Source organism: Condylura cristata, unplaced genomic scaffold (assembly GCF_000260355.1).
Source record: "Condylura cristata isolate star-nosed mole 26May11 unplaced genomic scaffold, ConCri1.0 scaffold00035, whole genome shotgun sequence".
Classification (NCBI taxonomy): domain Eukaryota; kingdom Metazoa; phylum Chordata; class Mammalia; order Eulipotyphla; family Talpidae; genus Condylura; species Condylura cristata.
In genome coordinates this window covers 4,279,595-4,297,313 of record NW_004567136.1, presented here as the reverse complement: position 1 = coordinate 4,297,313, position 17,719 = coordinate 4,279,595, and the positions used below count along the sequence as shown (strand labels likewise).

Here is a 17,719-nt window from a genome sequence, read left to right as displayed (position 1 = left end):
AGGGGGTCCTGCTGAACACTCGTTTGCTCACATCTGTGTCCATCTCACTCCCCTTCCCAGTTACCAGGACCCCGAGGATGTGCAGGACCACCTCTACAACCACCACATTAAGGCCCCCACCTGGGCTCAGGTACATGCTGTATCCACTTGCACCTGAGCCTTGATGCCTGTATCAAGGAGGGGCTGTCAGACCTTGGGCAGAAAAGGCTGTAATTATTATTTCTTGGTGAGAATACTTTATTTCAGAGCCAAATCTCACCTCATATGGATTCTATATGCCGGTAGACCCAACTGCTTGATATCTAGTGATCACCAGGATCCTTTGCCAAGACTATATTGCAGTTGTTTCTGCCCCTCACCGGCAGGTGGCACTGATGAGACCCTGACCTGGTTGGAGAATGGACCAGAACGGAGGTGGGTGGGGATGACAAATGAGTGCCAAGAGGCACAGGAGGAGCAGAGAAGGCACTCCAGGCTGTCAATTCCCAAGGAAAATTAGACCATTAGACACACTGTCCTTAAGGAAATGATGTAGCATTTAGCAACTATTCATATTTCAAGAGGATTCAATTAGGTCCTTGCAACAATTTGTAGAGTTCAGCTGACAAAAGGCAATGGGACTTCTGATCACCACCGAGTTTCTAGGTTCCTGGGGCATTGTTTACACCTCTCCCCCAGGAGGCTCACAATTACCAGAGGCACCTGCCAAGGACCTTTGTCCTCAGGTGGCCCTGGCTAATGCTGGGTGTGCAGGATCTCCTTGCTGTGGCTATAACTGCCTGGGTAGTCTACTTTCCTCGGGAAATAATGTAAGCTATATTTTAAACCCAAATGGTATTATTGGTCTCCTAATAAGTAGCTCTAAGTGTTGCTACTATAACTTTTGGCTTTCAGGTCTAAGCTTTATATTTGGAACAGGCAGTTTTATAGCATGTGGTGTTTTCAAATTATTTATTTATTTAAGTAGACAGAGTGAAGGAAAGATTTCCCTTTTTACGCTGTTGCATGGGAAGGATTGGAAACTCAGCATGTGTGGAGCTGAGGGGGTTTCTCATTTATAAAAGGCTGCTGGGGGCTGGGGTGGGGAGTGGACTGGATACTTGCCTATGGCCAAGGTCATGGCCTTGAGCTTGCTCCGGACCAGTTTCACCACCATGCTCTTCTGTAAGGGTGTCGAGCGGCAGCAAAGGACTGACCGGCACTGCTTGGCCAAGAAGAGAAATTTGTCCTCCAGGTTTTTCTCAAGAGCGTAGGCCAGACTTCTTCCATCAATCACAAGGCTGGGGCTGGGGCCAGAGGACGCAGAGGCAGCATTTGGACAGACTGGGGAGAAGCCCACGCTCACATTTCCGGTGGTCTTCTCGAGGGCGTGGTGGTTTCTGGACTGCACGTAATGTAGGCACTGGTCCAGCAGGGCCGCACATGCCTCCTGGAGGGAACAGGGGTGATGCTGTGGTTGACTTGGCCCCACTACAGGCCAGACACCCCTCCTTACCTCATCTGGGACTGACAGGCTCTGGGGCACCAGGCTGCAGGCTCTGCTCAGAAGGGTTCCTCCTCCTCCTCCTTCTCCTTTTTTTAATATACTTTCTTTATTTACCTATGTTTTAGATCAGATGTAGTCTCCAGAGCATTTCCACCACCGATTCATGCACTCGTGCACCATCATTTCAGTCCCTTATCTTCTTCCTACCTGTGTTTCTATCTTCTCCCTCCCCCCTTTCTCTGCAAAATGTCTCTGATTTACAGCCTTCTGCTTATTTTTTTTTTGGGGGGGGATATAGGGCTCCTCCTTAACTCCAGGAGCTAAGATAAAAAGCATGATTCTCCACACAGAAAAGCATGGGCTTCTGTAAACTCTACCGCCCAGCCTACAGGGCTGAAGTTGGGATGGATTGTGTTCCTCTCCAACTCAACCTGCCTTTATAGCGTGAGAAGAGCCAAAGACTTAGCGAAAAACATGGGCGAGGGTGTGTTTGAGTAAAACTTTAATATAGAAATAGATGATGGGTTCAACTGGGGTCAGGGGCTACAGTTTGCTGACCCCCATCATATAAGAATCCATCTACCGATGGGATCAAATTGATCAGGAACACAACTGAATACACGTCTTATTCAATGAAATGTTCACCCAGATAGACTACAACTCCGAGTTGTTATAAAGCTTAGACAATTTTAAAATAACTGATATCATAAAAAGTTATGGCATATCCTATGACCATAACTATACCAGAAAAAAGTCATAGAAAGGCAACAGGAAAATTTACAAACACTTGGAATTTCAAGAAAGCACCACTAACTTGAATACATACAAATAAAACCATAATAATCAAGATAGCAAGGTCTTGGTGAAGAGATAGACACATACAACATACAATTTAGAAACAGACCTGGCGTGGGCCTGTCCCTGGTAGACGAGCAAGGCCTCATTGAAGCCTGCCTACCTGGGATTCGGCATTCAGAGTGATGACTTCATCCTCGTGGTCCAGCAGCTTGCAGGCATAGGCGATATTAAGGGCTGTTTCCTGCTTGTCACCTGTGAGAACCCAGATCTGCAGGCCTGCTTGGCGCAACTTAGCAATGGTTTCAGGGACTCCGTCCTGCAAGCGGTCTTCAATGCCTGTGGCGCCTGGTCAAATGAATAGCAGCTGGTGAGCCCCTTCCTCACCCGCCCCCACACCCCAACACACCGCAGACAGGTACCGACATGGCCTGGGATCTACCTGCTGCTTGGGTCTGTCCCATTTCTGAACAGGAAGGATGCGTTCAATAGCTCTCTAGACTCAGCACATGAGCACAGAATAGGGGTAACTTGGAGTCAGCAAACATAGTCTTTTATGCCAACAACAAGCATTTCAAATTCTTCTGAGGAACACACAGCTAACATAACTTCTTGGAAAACTTGTAACAAGCTTGTAAGGAGGTGGGAATGACCACATTCTGAGGGATGAAAAGGTCTTAAAACCATCCATCCATAGAGTTCCCGGTGAGTGTCAAATAAAATATTTACTCTCAACAGGGCTCACTGTTTGCTGTCCAAACGGATGAGACAGGCTCTCATTTCAAGAAAACATTACCCTGAAAATAGTTTCCCACAGACATAATGAATAAGGGGTGGCTTTTCTCTTATAAATCTTAGTATAGTGAGGAAAATGTAATGCTCAATGCGGACATGTAGTCGCCAGGTGAGCATCAGTTTTTTCCTGTTCTTAATGTTCTCTCCTTATTGATGCCACCTCTCATTGCTTAGGCCTCTGTTATACGCCCTACTCTCAAATCCTATATTGAAACCCCAATCCCAGGGCAATAATATTAGATGAGGGTCCTTTGGGAGATCATTATTTCAGGGGGGTGGAGTCCTTGTTGTGGAACTGGCATCTTCTGAGAGGAGACACAGATTGATGACCTCTCTATCACGTATCGATACAGAAGGTCTGCAAACCCGGAAGAGAGAGTGTCACATGAACCAAGGCTTGTGACACCTTCATCTCAGACTTCAGCCTCTCAAGCTGTGAGAAAAATGTCTGTCGGTGAAGCCACAAGTCTGTGGTATTTTCTTAGAGCAGCCTTAAATGACTAAGATAGGTCCCAGTTCAACTTCTAGGATGCCCGTGTGGGGAGGAAGGTATAAAGGGTGGATATGTTAAACGTATCCTTCAAGACATGTTCACAAATCACACACCTGTGCACCCCGCCCTGAGCTCAGGAACCAGTACATCACCCTGTCCCCAGGGCCTCCCTCATGGACAAGTGACAGCTCTCATTTCATGAAACCTGTGCTGTGTGTTGGATCCGGGCCTACCTCCCAACTGGTGAATGTCCTGGAGGACAAGTGGGAGCCTGGGAGTGGACCAGAAAGGAGGAGAACATGTCGCACCAGGCTTCCCCCTGCTGTAAAGCAGGAAGCCCCACAGGAAGGGCCAGGCGGAGGTGTGGGGCTTCAGGTCAGCTCAGGAGGGAAGCCCTGTTGTCCTCCAGCCTCAGCTTGGGCACCAGAGGGTGTTCTCCCCTTGCCCAGTCCTCTGGCTCTGGCCCCAAGCTTCTGTTTTGTTGTCTTGGCCATCTAACAGAGCTGACATCTCTCACCGCATCCTAAACATTTTATCACTTCTGCTGTGACATCTCCCCTGACATTCCAGGGGAAGAGGGAGGGGGCTGGGCCAGCATCCATGATGGCTTCTGTGAGTTCCCAGGGCCTGGTTGGCTCCCAAAGATTATGTAATTAGCATTCTAATGATTTATCTTGATGGATTACTATTAGCCAAGCAAAACATTTCCCAGCATCCCTAGGACGTGAGCACAGCAAATAGCCCCACCGCACAGGTGTGGAGAGCAACAGAGGGGAGGTGAGTTGCCCGAGGGCAGGGCCAGCCTTCTGTGCCTGTGTCACCTTCCTAATCTCCGCTCCTGCTCCAGCGCTTGGGGTCTAACTCAGCACGCTACCCTTCCTGCAATGAGTTTGCAGCAAGCACCTTCCTGCAGAAGCTGCCTGTGTCTCCCAACAACCCTGCTCCACGCAGCACACTCACGAGAGCCTAATATTTACCCAGCAGCTGCAGGTTGGTTTCCAGGCGAATGGCTGACTGAAAGAGGAGCTCCTCGCGGTTGTCCAGGGACGACTCTGCTTCCAGATGGCTCTGCAGCCAGTAGGCATACTCTTCTTTGCTCAAAACCTACGAGAGACACAGTGGTGAGCTCTGCATGCGGGCTGCACCGTGGACAGCACTCCCCCGCCCCCACGCCCCAGAGGCGACACCCACTCACCCTCTTGGCGATACACAAGGTACGCAGACCCTCCACCGCATACATGTTGAGGTAATTTTGAGTCTTGCTTCGGATTTTTTTTTGATGCCTCCCTCTGGCATCATCTAGGTTAAGAAGCAGAAAGGCAATGAGCAAGGATAGAGACCAACCGGATGCCCCGGAGCTGGTCTAGAAACTCCAGGGAGCTGTGCACAGTTCTCTTTCTCGCTCTCTTCTGTAGTTTTTGAGGAAAGCTGAGTGACTGTTGGAATTTATTTTTACTTTTTACTGATTTACCATGTAGATTTATGAAACTATGCAGGTTGTGGGTTATGGCCGCACACCTCTCTGTACATGTATATTCCACACGGAATCCACTACCAAAGGTCTGGAGCTACTCCCCACTTCTCCCCTCTACTGGCCAGCTCACTCTGGGGGGTCACCATTATGTTGTCAGAATCTAAGAGTTACTATTAACTGCTTTGTTTTATTTCTCTATCTCTCACACCTGAGTGAAAGCATTGGTCCTTTCTCTTTAGAAATAACTCTGTGTATGCAACTTCAGCTCTACCAGTGTCTACTTTAGCTTCCCATGGAAATAGGAGGAAGTTGAGGTCTCCAAAGTAGTCAAGCTAACAGTGACAGAAAGTAGACTGGTGGCCGTGAGGGGCTTGGAACAGGGGAGGGAAGTTGTTCAGGGAACAGAGTTTCAGGTTTGCAAGTTCTGCAACCCTGTTGTTGACCAGTGAGAGAATTTGCTACTATTAAACTGTAGACTTAAAATGGTCAATTTTAACTTAAGCATTTTTTAAAATAGATTTATTTATTTATGCATATAGAACTGGGGTACAGGCCAGAGGTGCAGGGGCAGTGAGAGGCTTCACCAAAGACAGAATGGGGAGCAGACCAAGTCGCCTGATGAGGTACACTGCTGAGGGGAACAGTGGACGGGTGAGGAGAGATCTGCAGTGCCATGTGGGTCACTTCCGGGGCGGGGATCGAACTCATGCGGAAGTGGCTTTAGATTCTTAGTGCTATGCTTTAACCTGCTGTGCCACCAGAGAGGGCCCAACTTATGCATTTTTAAAACCATACTCTGTTAAAGCTAAGAAATCAGCTGTCAGGCAGTAAGAATTCTCCAAACACCCACTCCTTTCTCTGTTTTCTATAGACACATAGGAGGAGCATACTCTGCTCTATTACCCAGCTCTGGAAGAGCTGGTCTTGAGCTTCACCAGCTGTGGACTCCATGGCAAGGTGACCCACTCCTCCTTAATGTCACCATTTTCTTGGGTCAACAACTAGGAGTGGGAAGCAGAAAGCACTTTGAGTTTGTGCATTGCAAGTATATGTTATAAGTGAGTGGATTTCAGGGCCACTGAAGCATAAGTGGCCGCCACCTTTCTGCCTCAGCTGCTGCCTGCATTAGAACAGGAGGCCAGACTTCGGCTGCAGTTCACTAAGCAGGAACGTCAGGAGCATGCTTGCGCTGTGATTTACGCCAGCCTCCACGCAGCAGTATTCAGGAAACATCTGCTCACTGGATTTATCCCATGCAGTCACATTACTTGTCAAGAGTACACTGTTTTCATGTAGAATCCTAAGAATTAGCTGCTAGCTGAAGAAGAACCTCATCGAAATTTTTAAGAACCTTGTCCTATTTTTGTCTGTTTTGTATTCCTCCCCCCAATAAGCAGCTCTTGGAAACAAAAGCCTCACTAAGAGGACTCTGGCATCCTGTGTTCAGCCTACTGTATGGAATTTTTTTCCAGTTATGACAAATTATATTCAATAAAAAGTACAATTTCCATCCCCAGGACATACCATATTAGTAGTGTTGCCAGAGAAAATATGCAAGGCCCATAGAATACACATAGGACACACATCTACTAAAAATCACTGTTCATCTGAAAAATAACTGGATATTCAGTACAGTTTGTTTGCTAAATCTGACAGCGCTGTGTGCCACTCTGAGGTCCTGGCATGCGGAAGGTTGTTTACTAGCCAAGTCGCTTTAGCATAAAATGGACCCAGGAGAAACACTTACTCTAGATAGCATATATTCCACAGAGAAGACAGCTCTCCCTCCTCCATCCCCTCAAGGGGTTGACACTCGACTCCTGGGGGCAAACCACCCTTTTTGTATATAAAGCACAGACATACATGGGGTACACAGACAGATACACAGAATATCTGTGGCATGGACACTTCACAGAGGAGCAATTAGAAAAAAATGTTTAAAAAGTCTCCTTAAAAGGAATAATGGGGGAAGGGGGGGGAGGGGAAATGAGAAACACTATCCTCGATAACTGTGCTTAAAGAAGTTAAAATTTTTGACAAGATGACTCTCCAGTCTTCTTTAATTTTGTTGACTGTTTACCCTGATGTTGTGATAACACTCCTAGGTGATGACAATATGACTCCAGATTCTGATTGTTTGAAAACAACAACTAGTGAGGAAGACTGAATTCAAACACAGTCGTGGGGCGCTCTGGTGGCCCGGGGTTCAGTCTCAGTGCTGTTACACTATCACCGCAGCAGGGAGGTGACAGTGACCAGCGTGGTGACCCACATGGTGCTGCAGACTTCTCCTGCCTTGCCCGCTGCTCCCCTTAATATTTCAGTAGACCCGTCAGTTTGGCTCCTTACTCTGTCTCTCAACCCTGTACCCCTGGTCTACACCCCAGTTCTTCTATGCATAAATAAGTAGAGCTTTACAAAACAAAATATAGAAATCAGTATTCTGTTGCCCCAGAGGGAAGTGGGAAGGGGCCAAGTGCAGGGCTATGACATTGGTCCCTCCACTGTGAAGAGAGAAGTGAGAGGACACAGGCGCTACCTTCCTTTTTGACTGCAATGGAAAGGTCCTGAGTTTGGTGTCAGGAGTCCTGTTCTAGCACTGACATTATGGTCAGAAGACGCTGAGACATCAGGTATTCCCTGGCTCCATCTAGAGCCCTGGAAAGGCATATCTGGCACACAGGGCTTTAAGGCAAGTTATGAACCAGAGGTATAGGGTTAATTTACTTTTAGACCCTCAAAGCAGAAAGGAGAGGAAAAGAGCAACTTATCTAATCTTTTCTCTGAGACTTGCTTTTTTAGACAGGCCAAGCTGGAAGGTTTACTGACTCCCTCTGAGTGAGCCCCCAGGCCAGTTGGAGCAGGGAGATGTGGATATGGTGTCTTTAGGGTGCTATCTAAAGACAGGGGCCCCTGCAGAACGCTAACCCTCTCCTTAGCCATACAATGTCTCCTTTGCTCAACTCCAGTCCCCAAAACCTGTACAACTTCACTTTCTATCTTAACCAGAGGGGAGGTTCACATGAATGCCCTGTGTCCTTGCAAACTCATTGGAAGTAAATCTGACTTCGCTTCTCAAAACCCTGATGCCATGATCTGATGTAGGAACACTGGGTACGGAACCCCCTACTCAAAAATAACCACACAGAGCTGTTTTCAGGACACTAGAGAAATCGGCAGCTCTAGGGGTAACAAGTGGTGGCCCGGGTGGGGGCCTGCCAGCTGCCAGCGGCATCCTCACCTACACACTTCTTTCCCCTGCAGGTGAACTGTGCCCTGAGCATGGAAGGAGGCGTGACCAGGTTGACTCGTGGGGGCCCAGGCCCTTCCTCTGCCATGTCCCAAAAGCATTTGTATGTGGAAAGAAGTGCGCGTCTTTCCAAACCCTTGGTTTCACACCCCTCCCCCTCTGCAACCCCGACCATTATAGGGAACTCTAAAGCATAAAAACAAGTAGCATTATCCCATGGGCAAGAGGCCACAGACCCACTTTGTGGGCTCTGTGCCCCCTCCGTGGTCTAAGACAGCCTCAGAAGTGGACTAGAAACTGTGGCGTGGGCTTTGCAGCTGCCCTAGGTCCAGGACAACCTAGGGCAAGAGGACACTTCTAGTCTCAAACTCCCCAAACTTCCTTGTCTACATTTAAATGCTGGTGCTGGATCTGGATGGCAGCCCACTGTTTGGGGGGGCGTTCAGGCACTGCCGTCCTCCCTTCCCTGACCTCCCTGCCCCAACCCTCCCAGGTTCTCTGGCTCCCAACGCTCCAGTTATTCTCAAAGGCAGCTCTCAATGACCCCAGGGAAGAACCGGGTGGCAAGAGCAGGTCTCTAACTGCACTGCTTGGAAACAGCCAGTGAAACAACAGCAAACCTTAGAAATCTGACTGCAGAACTGAGGTGCCCAGAAGGGGGGGGGGTGCGAGCAATGTGGGGAGGTGGGGCAACGGACTAGGGTAGGCCAGGGTGGAGGGTCAGAGGTGCTTCGGTGTGGGGTGTGGTTTGGAAGCATACACTGGAACCTATAGCCCTAAAATGGACAGTGTGGTTAAGCAAGATGATCTCAAAATAATTTGTAATAAGAGAAAAAAAAAAAGATTTATGAAAGTCACTTTACTGGGGGGAAGATACTCGGGGCGGGGCTTTGCTCTGCAGAATTGCCACCTGGAGGGGGCTGTGCGTCCCGGAGGCGGGGAGGGGGCTACCTGAGGAGCAGGGCAGCAGGAGGTCCATGACCACGGAGTCGGCGCCTTTGGTGTAGACGACGATCTCGTTGGTGAGCGGGTTCCGGATCACCACCGACATCCTCTTGCGGATGGAGTCGAAGCCCAGCGTGTGCAGGAGCTCGAAGGTGAGCCGGCCCAGCCGCGGCATCTCCACCGACACCTGGTCCTGCTGCCGGTCCACGAGGGCGCAGCTGTAGGCGCAGGCTGCATACACAAGCGCCGCCTCGTCGGGGCTCTCGGCCTCGTAGAACAGCTCCAGGCGCTTCTTCACCGGCTCTTTCGTTTTCTCGGGCTCCTGGGCGGGGAGCTCGGGGTCCCAGTTGTCCCTCCAGCCGTTGCTGGAGACAGCAGGGGCCGGCTCTTCCAGCCCTTCCTCCAGCCTGAACAGCGCCGGGTCACTGGACAGGGCAGTCAGGATGCTGGACCCCGACTTGTGCGTGGACTTGGTGGCCAAGTTGCTGATGCTGGCACAGCTGGAGGTCAGGCGGCTGGGCGAGAACCTCTTCAGGAAGTCTTCGATGGTCTTCACCGGCGACTTCAGCTCAAACCTCATCTTGTCCTGCAGGAGAGGCAGTCAGCGACAGTGAGGTGGGCCCCCGGGGCCACGGCCTGACGGCCACTCCTCAGCTAGGCTCCCCAGCCGGGGTGTGCCCCTGGCCCACCTGGTCACAGGGATCCCAGCGCCCCTAAAACCTCACTCTCCAGAGAGAACCTTATTGTCAGCCCCAATAGAGAGCAACCGGGTGGGTGTGTGGCTTCCAGCACCTTAGGTAGCATGATGTTTCGGGGATGACAGCATTCGAGCCCTCATTCGAATCAGATCCATTCACTGTGTGCCATAGTTTCCTCGGAGCCTTTAAAATCCTACCACTGCCCCTCACTCCAGGTGGGCTCCGAGGCACCTGAGGGGACTGGCTTGCCTAGTGCTTGGTCTGTGGGGTAGGGGGGACAGGATTCACCTCCCAGCAGCCTGTCCCAGAGTCTGGGCCCCTGGCCCATCCTGTCCTTCCTTCCATGTGAATCTGAGCCCCTGAGGCTCTGGATGGGTTGAGTAGGGCAACCTCACCCAGGCCAGCTGCTCGCTGCCCTCTGTTCAGCCTGGAAGGGTGTCTGTCCACCCCCACTTGGCCTCACTCCGGCACTGCCTCATGCCACCTGGCCTGGCATCTCACAGCAAGGAGCCGGCTTGCCCGTGGGAAACCCGAGAGCTGGTGCTGCGGGGCCCCTGGAGAGGCCGGGACAGGAGTGCCCAGGAAAGAGTGGCCCCACCCTCCCGGGAGACTGACCGCAGGGGGATGAGGCCAGGGCTGGCCCCTCCGACACGCCCTCCTCGGGCACTTGCCTTTTGTTGGGGCTGTTCTGGGGACGAGACAATCACTGTGTTGCAGATGGTGAGTGCGATAAAGAAGTCGAAAATGTCGGTCAGCTCTGGTGAAAGGTGTGCCAGGGGCTGCTCCTGGTGCTTTGAGATGGCCAGACACCGGTCACACTCGGACACCTTGTCGTACAGCTTCGGGTCGGGCGTGATGTCCTTCTCCTGGGAAGGAGACAGAGGCCAACAGGGGGCTGAGCTTATGTCGCAGTATCTATTTAAGATTCCTGATTGGATTGATGATATTATAATTATCCATTATACTCATGAATATAAATATAAATATAGTTATGAAATATAATACATCCATTATATTTATATATGATTATAATGTATAGTGTAGAACAGTGTTAGAACATATAGAACATATTGTTGCACATTATCCATTATTTTTAATGATACATCTAAATTTTAATAGTATAAGATTATGTATTAGATAACTTAAAATATGAATATATTATATGTGGTAATATAAATTACATAGGAATATATAGTAAATATGAAATGGGATGCATGTACTTATATGTAATAATATATACATGTTCTTACGATAATGTAAGAAATTTTATATAATAAAATTTTATATAATAACTCAAAAATGTGAAAATCACAAAAACTTAAAGATGGGGAAATTTAACAAATCTGTATCATATCCCCTCATAGTAATATAGACTTTTGGAAAAACATGCCCTACAATTCCTTCCAGTCTTTTTTCTCTACATCTATATTTCATATAATCAAATACATATATTGGCAGTTTTCATTCCCCCCCCAGGAATATATTGTCTGACCTTTTCCAGACCTTGAAGAGTTACTTGAAAACATAATTTTTTTTTTTTTTTTAAAGATTTATTTATTTGTGCATACAGAACCAGGGTATAGGCCAGAGGCTCAGGGGCGGTGAGAGGCTTCACCAGAGACAGAGCGGGGAACAGAACAGGCAGATCAACGAAGTACACTGCTGAGGGGAGCAGCGGGCGGGTCAGGAGAGGTCTGCCACGCCGTGTGGTCTCCTCCGGGGCAGGCGGGAATCGAACTCATGTGGAAGCGGCTTTAGATTCTCAATGCGGTGCTTTAACCCGCTGCGCCACCAGGGAGGGCCACATAATTTTAACAGCTTCAAATGGATATACCATAATTTACTTGACCATTCTTTGATCACTGGCTACATTTTCTACATTGCTTTGCTGAAGTAATAACATCTAAACTTCTGTGCACAGAAAGCTAAGAGTCCCCTCCCCACGCCCTGCATAAAAGCCCAATCAGTGACATTAATTCTCTGTCTAAACGGCAGCTTCTCAATGGGCTCTGAAAGATATGAAAGAATGAGGCCACCATAAAGTTAGTAAAATGGATTATTCCTTTCAATTCTTAAACATTTTATTTGTACAAGGATATTCTAGAGGCTGCCACTAATTTCTGGAAATTTCCCTGCCTGACCAAATGTTTGGACAGCTGACAAGGCTAGAGACAAAGAAGCTTAATAGGATGTGGGCTCATCTAGCTAAAACATTTTATTTTTTTTCACTTGGCTTTGCTTTTTCATAGTTGTCACCTTGCTCCGATATTTATTCAGTTCATGTGTCACCCAATTGCTGGCTCACCAGCAGCCCCCAGCCTTGGAAACCACGGAAAAGGGCTATGTCAGGGTTCTGGCCAAGACACAGGGTGTGAGGAGAGGGTGCTGGCTGGAAGAACTGGGGCTGATGAGCAGAACTGCTTTGCACTGCTGAACACAGAGGACAGAGGGCAAGGGACAGGGGCGGGGGACAGGTGGCAAGGCCCTGCGCACGGGGCCTCGGCAGGCTCACCATGGGGCTGCTGAAGGCCGTGTGTTTGGACAGCATGCTGGCCCTCTTGGCCTCCGCCCGGCTGCTCATGCGCCGGTGTGACTTGGTGCTGTGACTCCTGTGCATGTCCCGGGTGTTCTGTGCATGCCCCGTGGTGCCAAGGTGGGGCAGCGAACCCCCTTTGGGCACCACCTCCTCCTCTTCAGAGTCGGTCTCCTGGTACCTGGCCAGGCGCAAAGCTGTGGAGAGAGGAACACCAGGTGACACGTCACTGGAGGCTGGGTGACATTAGTGACTTGAGTGCACACACCCTCCCTCCATGGCACAGTGGCTCTGCCAGGTCCCTGCGGTGGGTGGGTGGAGTGCTTTCTCACAGCACTAGCCTCAGTCCACCTGCCGAGGGGATGTCTCCACCCATTTCACAGATGAGAAGATTGAGTCTCAGAGAACTGAAGAAGCCTGGAAGCCCACAGGACACGGGGAGGGGAGGTGGCACTCAGGTGATACCAGAGTGTCCATATGGCACGTGATCACGCCACCCCCCAGTCAGGGGAGGGCAGAGCTGGGTTCACATACAGCCGCTGTGCTCAGGTGGGCATGAGAGGAAGTGGAGTGGGAGATGGTGAAGGCGTGGTTCTCCCTCTAGCTGGGCTCCAGGCTTTGTCCTTTCCTGGGGCCCCGAGGGGCGCCTGCATCACTGGGGCCCAGAACAGCACCTATCTGCATGGTCAGCCATCCCAGTTTTCAGGCTGTGCTGTCCCACTGCAAGTCTTTGCTCAGAGGGAGCTGGTGCCCGGCTGTGGCGAGCTGTAACTGGCGCCCTGGCACCTGCTGTAGACGCTGGCTGCCAGGGTCGGAACCCACAAGCCCTTGAGTAAGATGCTGGGCTGGAGCCTGCAGGGGGCGCCGCTGAGCAAAATTCCTGGGGCCACATGGGCACCAGGAGAGTCACAGGGGGCGCGTCTGCGCTGCTGCCCAGCTAGCTGTCCGGCTAACCCATAGCTCTGAACATGTTCTCCTGGCTTTGGCCAGCCCGTTCAGCTTGCTCCGCAGGGAGACACGCCCGAGAGTACTCAGCCAAGACACGCATCTACTAAGAACTTCAAGCACTGAGCAGGAGCGCCAGAAAGTGAGCACCGGCCTCGGGTCCCTGCAGGGCTGGCCTGCACCTAGTTCAGGCTTTTGGAAGAAGCACTTGCTTTCTCTTCTTTTTTGCCTTTGTTCACTAACTAATTGATTTTCAAATTTTCCATGCCCTTTACGTTGTTCTTCTGTTCGTACACTGTTTTCCCCTCTCAGGTGTTGTCCGGGTAAAATTCCCACCACCAGTCCCCCTGCACCATCATCATGGACCCTTGAGCTTTTCCCTCCCATTCTGATCCCTCACCTACACCCCTGCGGAATATCTCTGGTTTATAGCTGCCTGTTCATTTTGTTTTTTGATTTATGGTAATTATTTTGTTTCCCTTCATTGGTTCCCCTACATTCCTCCTGTAAGTGAAGCCATCCGGTATTTTTCCTTTTCTTTCTGGCTTATGCCAGCCGGGCCTCTTGTCCCAGGCGCATGTCACTGACGGAGGTGACTGGCCTCCCCCAGGAATGCTTGCCTGTGTCTTCTGGAGGCTGTGGATCCCTTTGGTTTTAGGGTAAGCCCATGACAACGGTCACAATTGTCATCTGAGTTGGGATTCTGTCTCAGGCCCAGCTTTCAAAGGCAGCTGCAGGCCTGACTTCAGACCTGGGTTCCGACTCCATTGCAACCAGGCTGAGTTCTGCTGTCTGCGAAGCAACAGGGAGACAGGTGCCTAAGAACTGCTGATGCCCTGGTTGGTTCTTCCATGTGAGGTGGCCGAACCATGGGAAGAGGACAAGGAGGGTTGGGGACAGGCGGGCGAGGGACTACTGTCACTGACCACTTACTTTGGTTGGTAAAACAGTAAAAGAAGTGGACAAAGCCCTGTGCCTTCTGTTTAATATTATGATTTTAATTGTACATGGAAGACGTGTGGAAATCATAATTGTTTTTTTGTCCTATTAAACTCCTCCTCCCCAGTTTCAGGGTTCCGGCTGATCCTCTTCACCGAATGCTGCTAAAGAACAGCTTCCTTCTGCTGTCCACAGGTTACTTCCCTGTTCTGCTTTTGCTTCTGCTTCCACTACAGGGTCTCTTTAATGTTCTTGGATGCTGTTCCAGAAGGAAGAGTCCTGATTACAGAGCAGGTACCCCATCGTAGACGTGTGATGACCCCAGAAACAGCATGTGAGCGGAGATCTTGACCAGAGCAACTATCCTGGCTGGGGAGGGAGTGATGCCAGTGACACTCTGGGCTTATATAGCAGAGCCAACCCCTCCCCCAACCCCGTGCTTTTGGGGGGGGGGAGAGGCAGCAGTGGACAAAGAAAGGGGAGTTGAGATGAATTCCATGAATGTGGACTTCCAAGGGGGAAGAAACCAGTGTGAATCACCCAATGACCTGAGAGTTTTCGGCTAAGACTAGCGGGGGACATCAGGAAACCTCTCTGTCTCTTGGAGTGGCAGAACAGGGAGACAGGTGCCTAAGAATTGCTGATGCCCTGGTTGGTTCTGCTTGTGTGGCAGAAAATGAGCAATGCTTGAGCAGATGCCCACTCCATGAGTTGTTGCAGTGGGCAGGGTGCTGTCAGCCATGCAGAAGTGCCTTTCTATGAAGGTGTCAGGCTCCCAAGAGCTGCACTTCTATATCTTATTCTCCCTGGAAAATCAGGAACCCCTGAAGTTTCCATGCATGTGTCCCTGTGTGTGCCCATGTACCTGCACGTACCTGTGTGTGCCCCTGTACCTATGTACCTGTGTGTGCCCGTGTACCTGTGTGCCCATGTACCTGCACGTACCTGTGTGCACCTGTGTGCACCTGTGTACCTGTGTGTGCCTGTGTAGCTGTGTGTGCCCGTGTACCTGCATGTACCTGTATGTGCCTGTGTATCTGTGTGCACCTGTGCACCTGTGTGTGCCTGTGTACTTGCATGTGCCTGTGTACCTGTGAGTACCTGTGTATCTGTGTGTGCCCACATACCTGCATGCATCTGTGTGTACCTCTGTGCACATGCATATCTGTGTACTTATGTGTGCTTGTGTACCTGTGTGTACCCATGTACCTGTGTGCACCAGTGTGCCTGCATGTACCTGTGTGCAACTGTGTACCTGTGTGTGCCTGTGTACCTGCATGTGCCTCTGTACCTGAATGCACCTGTGTACCTGTGCATACATATGGATGTGCACACCTGCAGGCAGCTTTGGACCCAGAGTTCCCTGCTCCAACCCAGAGGGGGAGCCCTCAACCCTAAACTCACCATTTGCATCATGAGAATATTCTATGCCAGACACTGTGCATCTTCGGAAAACCATCTTATTCTCAGTTAAAGTTCCAGTTTTATCTGAGAAGATATACTGTATCTGCCCTAGGTCTTCTGTGATATTCAGAGCTCGGCATTGCAGCTGTGAGTCTGTTTCTTCGTCGTACAGCTCGATGTCCTGGTTAATGAAGTACACTTGGCATACTTTGACAATTTCAATGGAAACATATAAGGAAACTGGGATCAAAACCTAGAAGACACAAAGCCCACAGGATGAGTGACAGCCAGGGAGCCTGGCATGAGTTCAATCCATTTAAGTGACAAATGACTACAACCACAAATAAAGAGGGACTATACTGTACCTTTAAGACTTAAACAGGTTGGTTTAGAATCAGTATTGGAAAAGTGTTAGGATATTGGCAAAGAGTTTAAACTAGGGCAGCTTATGTGCCACTGCAGATCGGAAATCCACTACAGTGTCTGGATGTGGGTAACCACGGCCTGGATAGGAGCAAGCGTTTTCATATGACTAAGTTGTGCTTGAGAGAAGCTAGGAAAGGAAAGAGAAAAGAGAGTAAAACATATGGCACAGTCAGACCCTCACAAGCAACGTCACCTCGTACCATAGTGGCACTGTTGGTGACAGATCCTGCCTGAACCACAGACACCCCATCTTCAGAAGAGACCGTCTTTTCAAGGCTGCTTTTGTGTTGAAGTTTCTGGGATCAGTTTTCTGGGATCTTGTATACTACAGAGCAAAAGGAAGAAGGCTCTGAGAGGAATGTGCACAGTTACACCTTGACCGTTTAAGAATAACACTGATTAATGTAAGATCAGTGTTTAATATTTTTTTTAATGGAGGAACAATATTGAACTGAGTCAAGGACATATCCAGACAAACTGTGTTTTTCTGACAACTTTAATTATGTGAATGAAATACCTATGGCGATATTAATTCAAGACTAGAACACAATTTACATTTAGGAAAAAAATGCCAGGTGATATAAACCAAGACAAAGAAAAAGGAGAGCCTTGTAGGTGTGGGAAATTCATAGAAACAGAGAACAGAATGGTGGTTTCTAGGGACAGGGCTGGAGGCTGAGCAAAGTGCTTGAAGAGGGTCAGAGGTACAAATTCTCAGCAGTAAAAGAATTCCCAGGGTGTGAGGCATGGTCCCTAGGGTTGACAATACTGTATTGTATATTTGAAAGCTTCTAGGAGAGCAGATCTTAAATGTTCTTATCACAAGAAAAAAATTGGAACCATGTGGTGTGATGGATGTTAGTTCACTAGACTTATTTTGGTGGATAGACTTATTTTGCAATGGATACATATATAAAATCATTACATTGCACATGTAATGCTCAAATACTATATCAATTATATCTCACAAAAGTGGGAAAAACATACAGAAAACATAATTAGTAAAACAGCTAAATGATTTCCTTAAATAAAGAAAATCCTCAGGGGAGCCATCAGAATAGCTCACTCTCTTCTTCCATCAAAACTTCCATGAAACAATTGGGAAATAATGATCACATTGGGTATTTTTAAAAACCACACTAGGTTTGAGAGGTAAATAGAATCTCAGCTTTATGAGATGCTAAGAATTATACAGGCAGAATAGAGGTAGAAGGTAGTGATTTGTACAACAGTGTGCATGTACTTAACACCAGTAACTGCGTACTGAAAGGTTAAGAAGGTAACTTTTATGTTAAATGTATTTTACCATAACAAAAACAATTTTTAAAAAACCCTCTCATTTGGGAAATCAAATGAGGCTGTTTCTTGTTGAACACAGCACATGTGATAAAAGACAGCAGCGGTCCCCTGTGGGCATGGGTTTTCAGTGATGGGGGTTGTTGAGGAGGCACGTGAATTAGTAACAATAATAATAATAATAATAATAATAATAATAATAAATGTGTTTTGCATACACATTCTCTTTTAACCACAAAA

At 48.9% G+C, this 17,719-nt stretch overlaps 1 protein-coding gene across 1 annotated transcript in view; it reads right to left on the bottom strand.

Moving 5' to 3' along the window:
* ATP10A (ATPase, class V, type 10A) overlaps nucleotides 1-17,719 on the bottom strand; it is a 116,238-nt gene that overhangs the window by 11,322 nt on the left and 87,197 nt on the right. The window contains exons 8-15 of the mRNA XM_004692950.2: nucleotides 15,758-16,010; nucleotides 12,449-12,666; nucleotides 10,608-10,802; nucleotides 9,245-9,824; nucleotides 4,765-4,868; nucleotides 4,547-4,673; nucleotides 2,445-2,629; nucleotides 1,105-1,429 (exon numbers count right to left, since the gene is read on the bottom strand). Of these exons, the coding sequence (XP_004693007.1) occupies nucleotides 1,105-1,429; nucleotides 2,445-2,629; nucleotides 4,547-4,673; nucleotides 4,765-4,868; nucleotides 9,245-9,824; nucleotides 10,608-10,802; nucleotides 12,449-12,666; nucleotides 15,758-16,010 (1,987 nt within the window). The remainder of the gene's footprint in view (nucleotides 1-1,104; nucleotides 1,430-2,444; nucleotides 2,630-4,546; nucleotides 4,674-4,764; nucleotides 4,869-9,244; nucleotides 9,825-10,607; nucleotides 10,803-12,448; nucleotides 12,667-15,757; nucleotides 16,011-17,719) is intronic.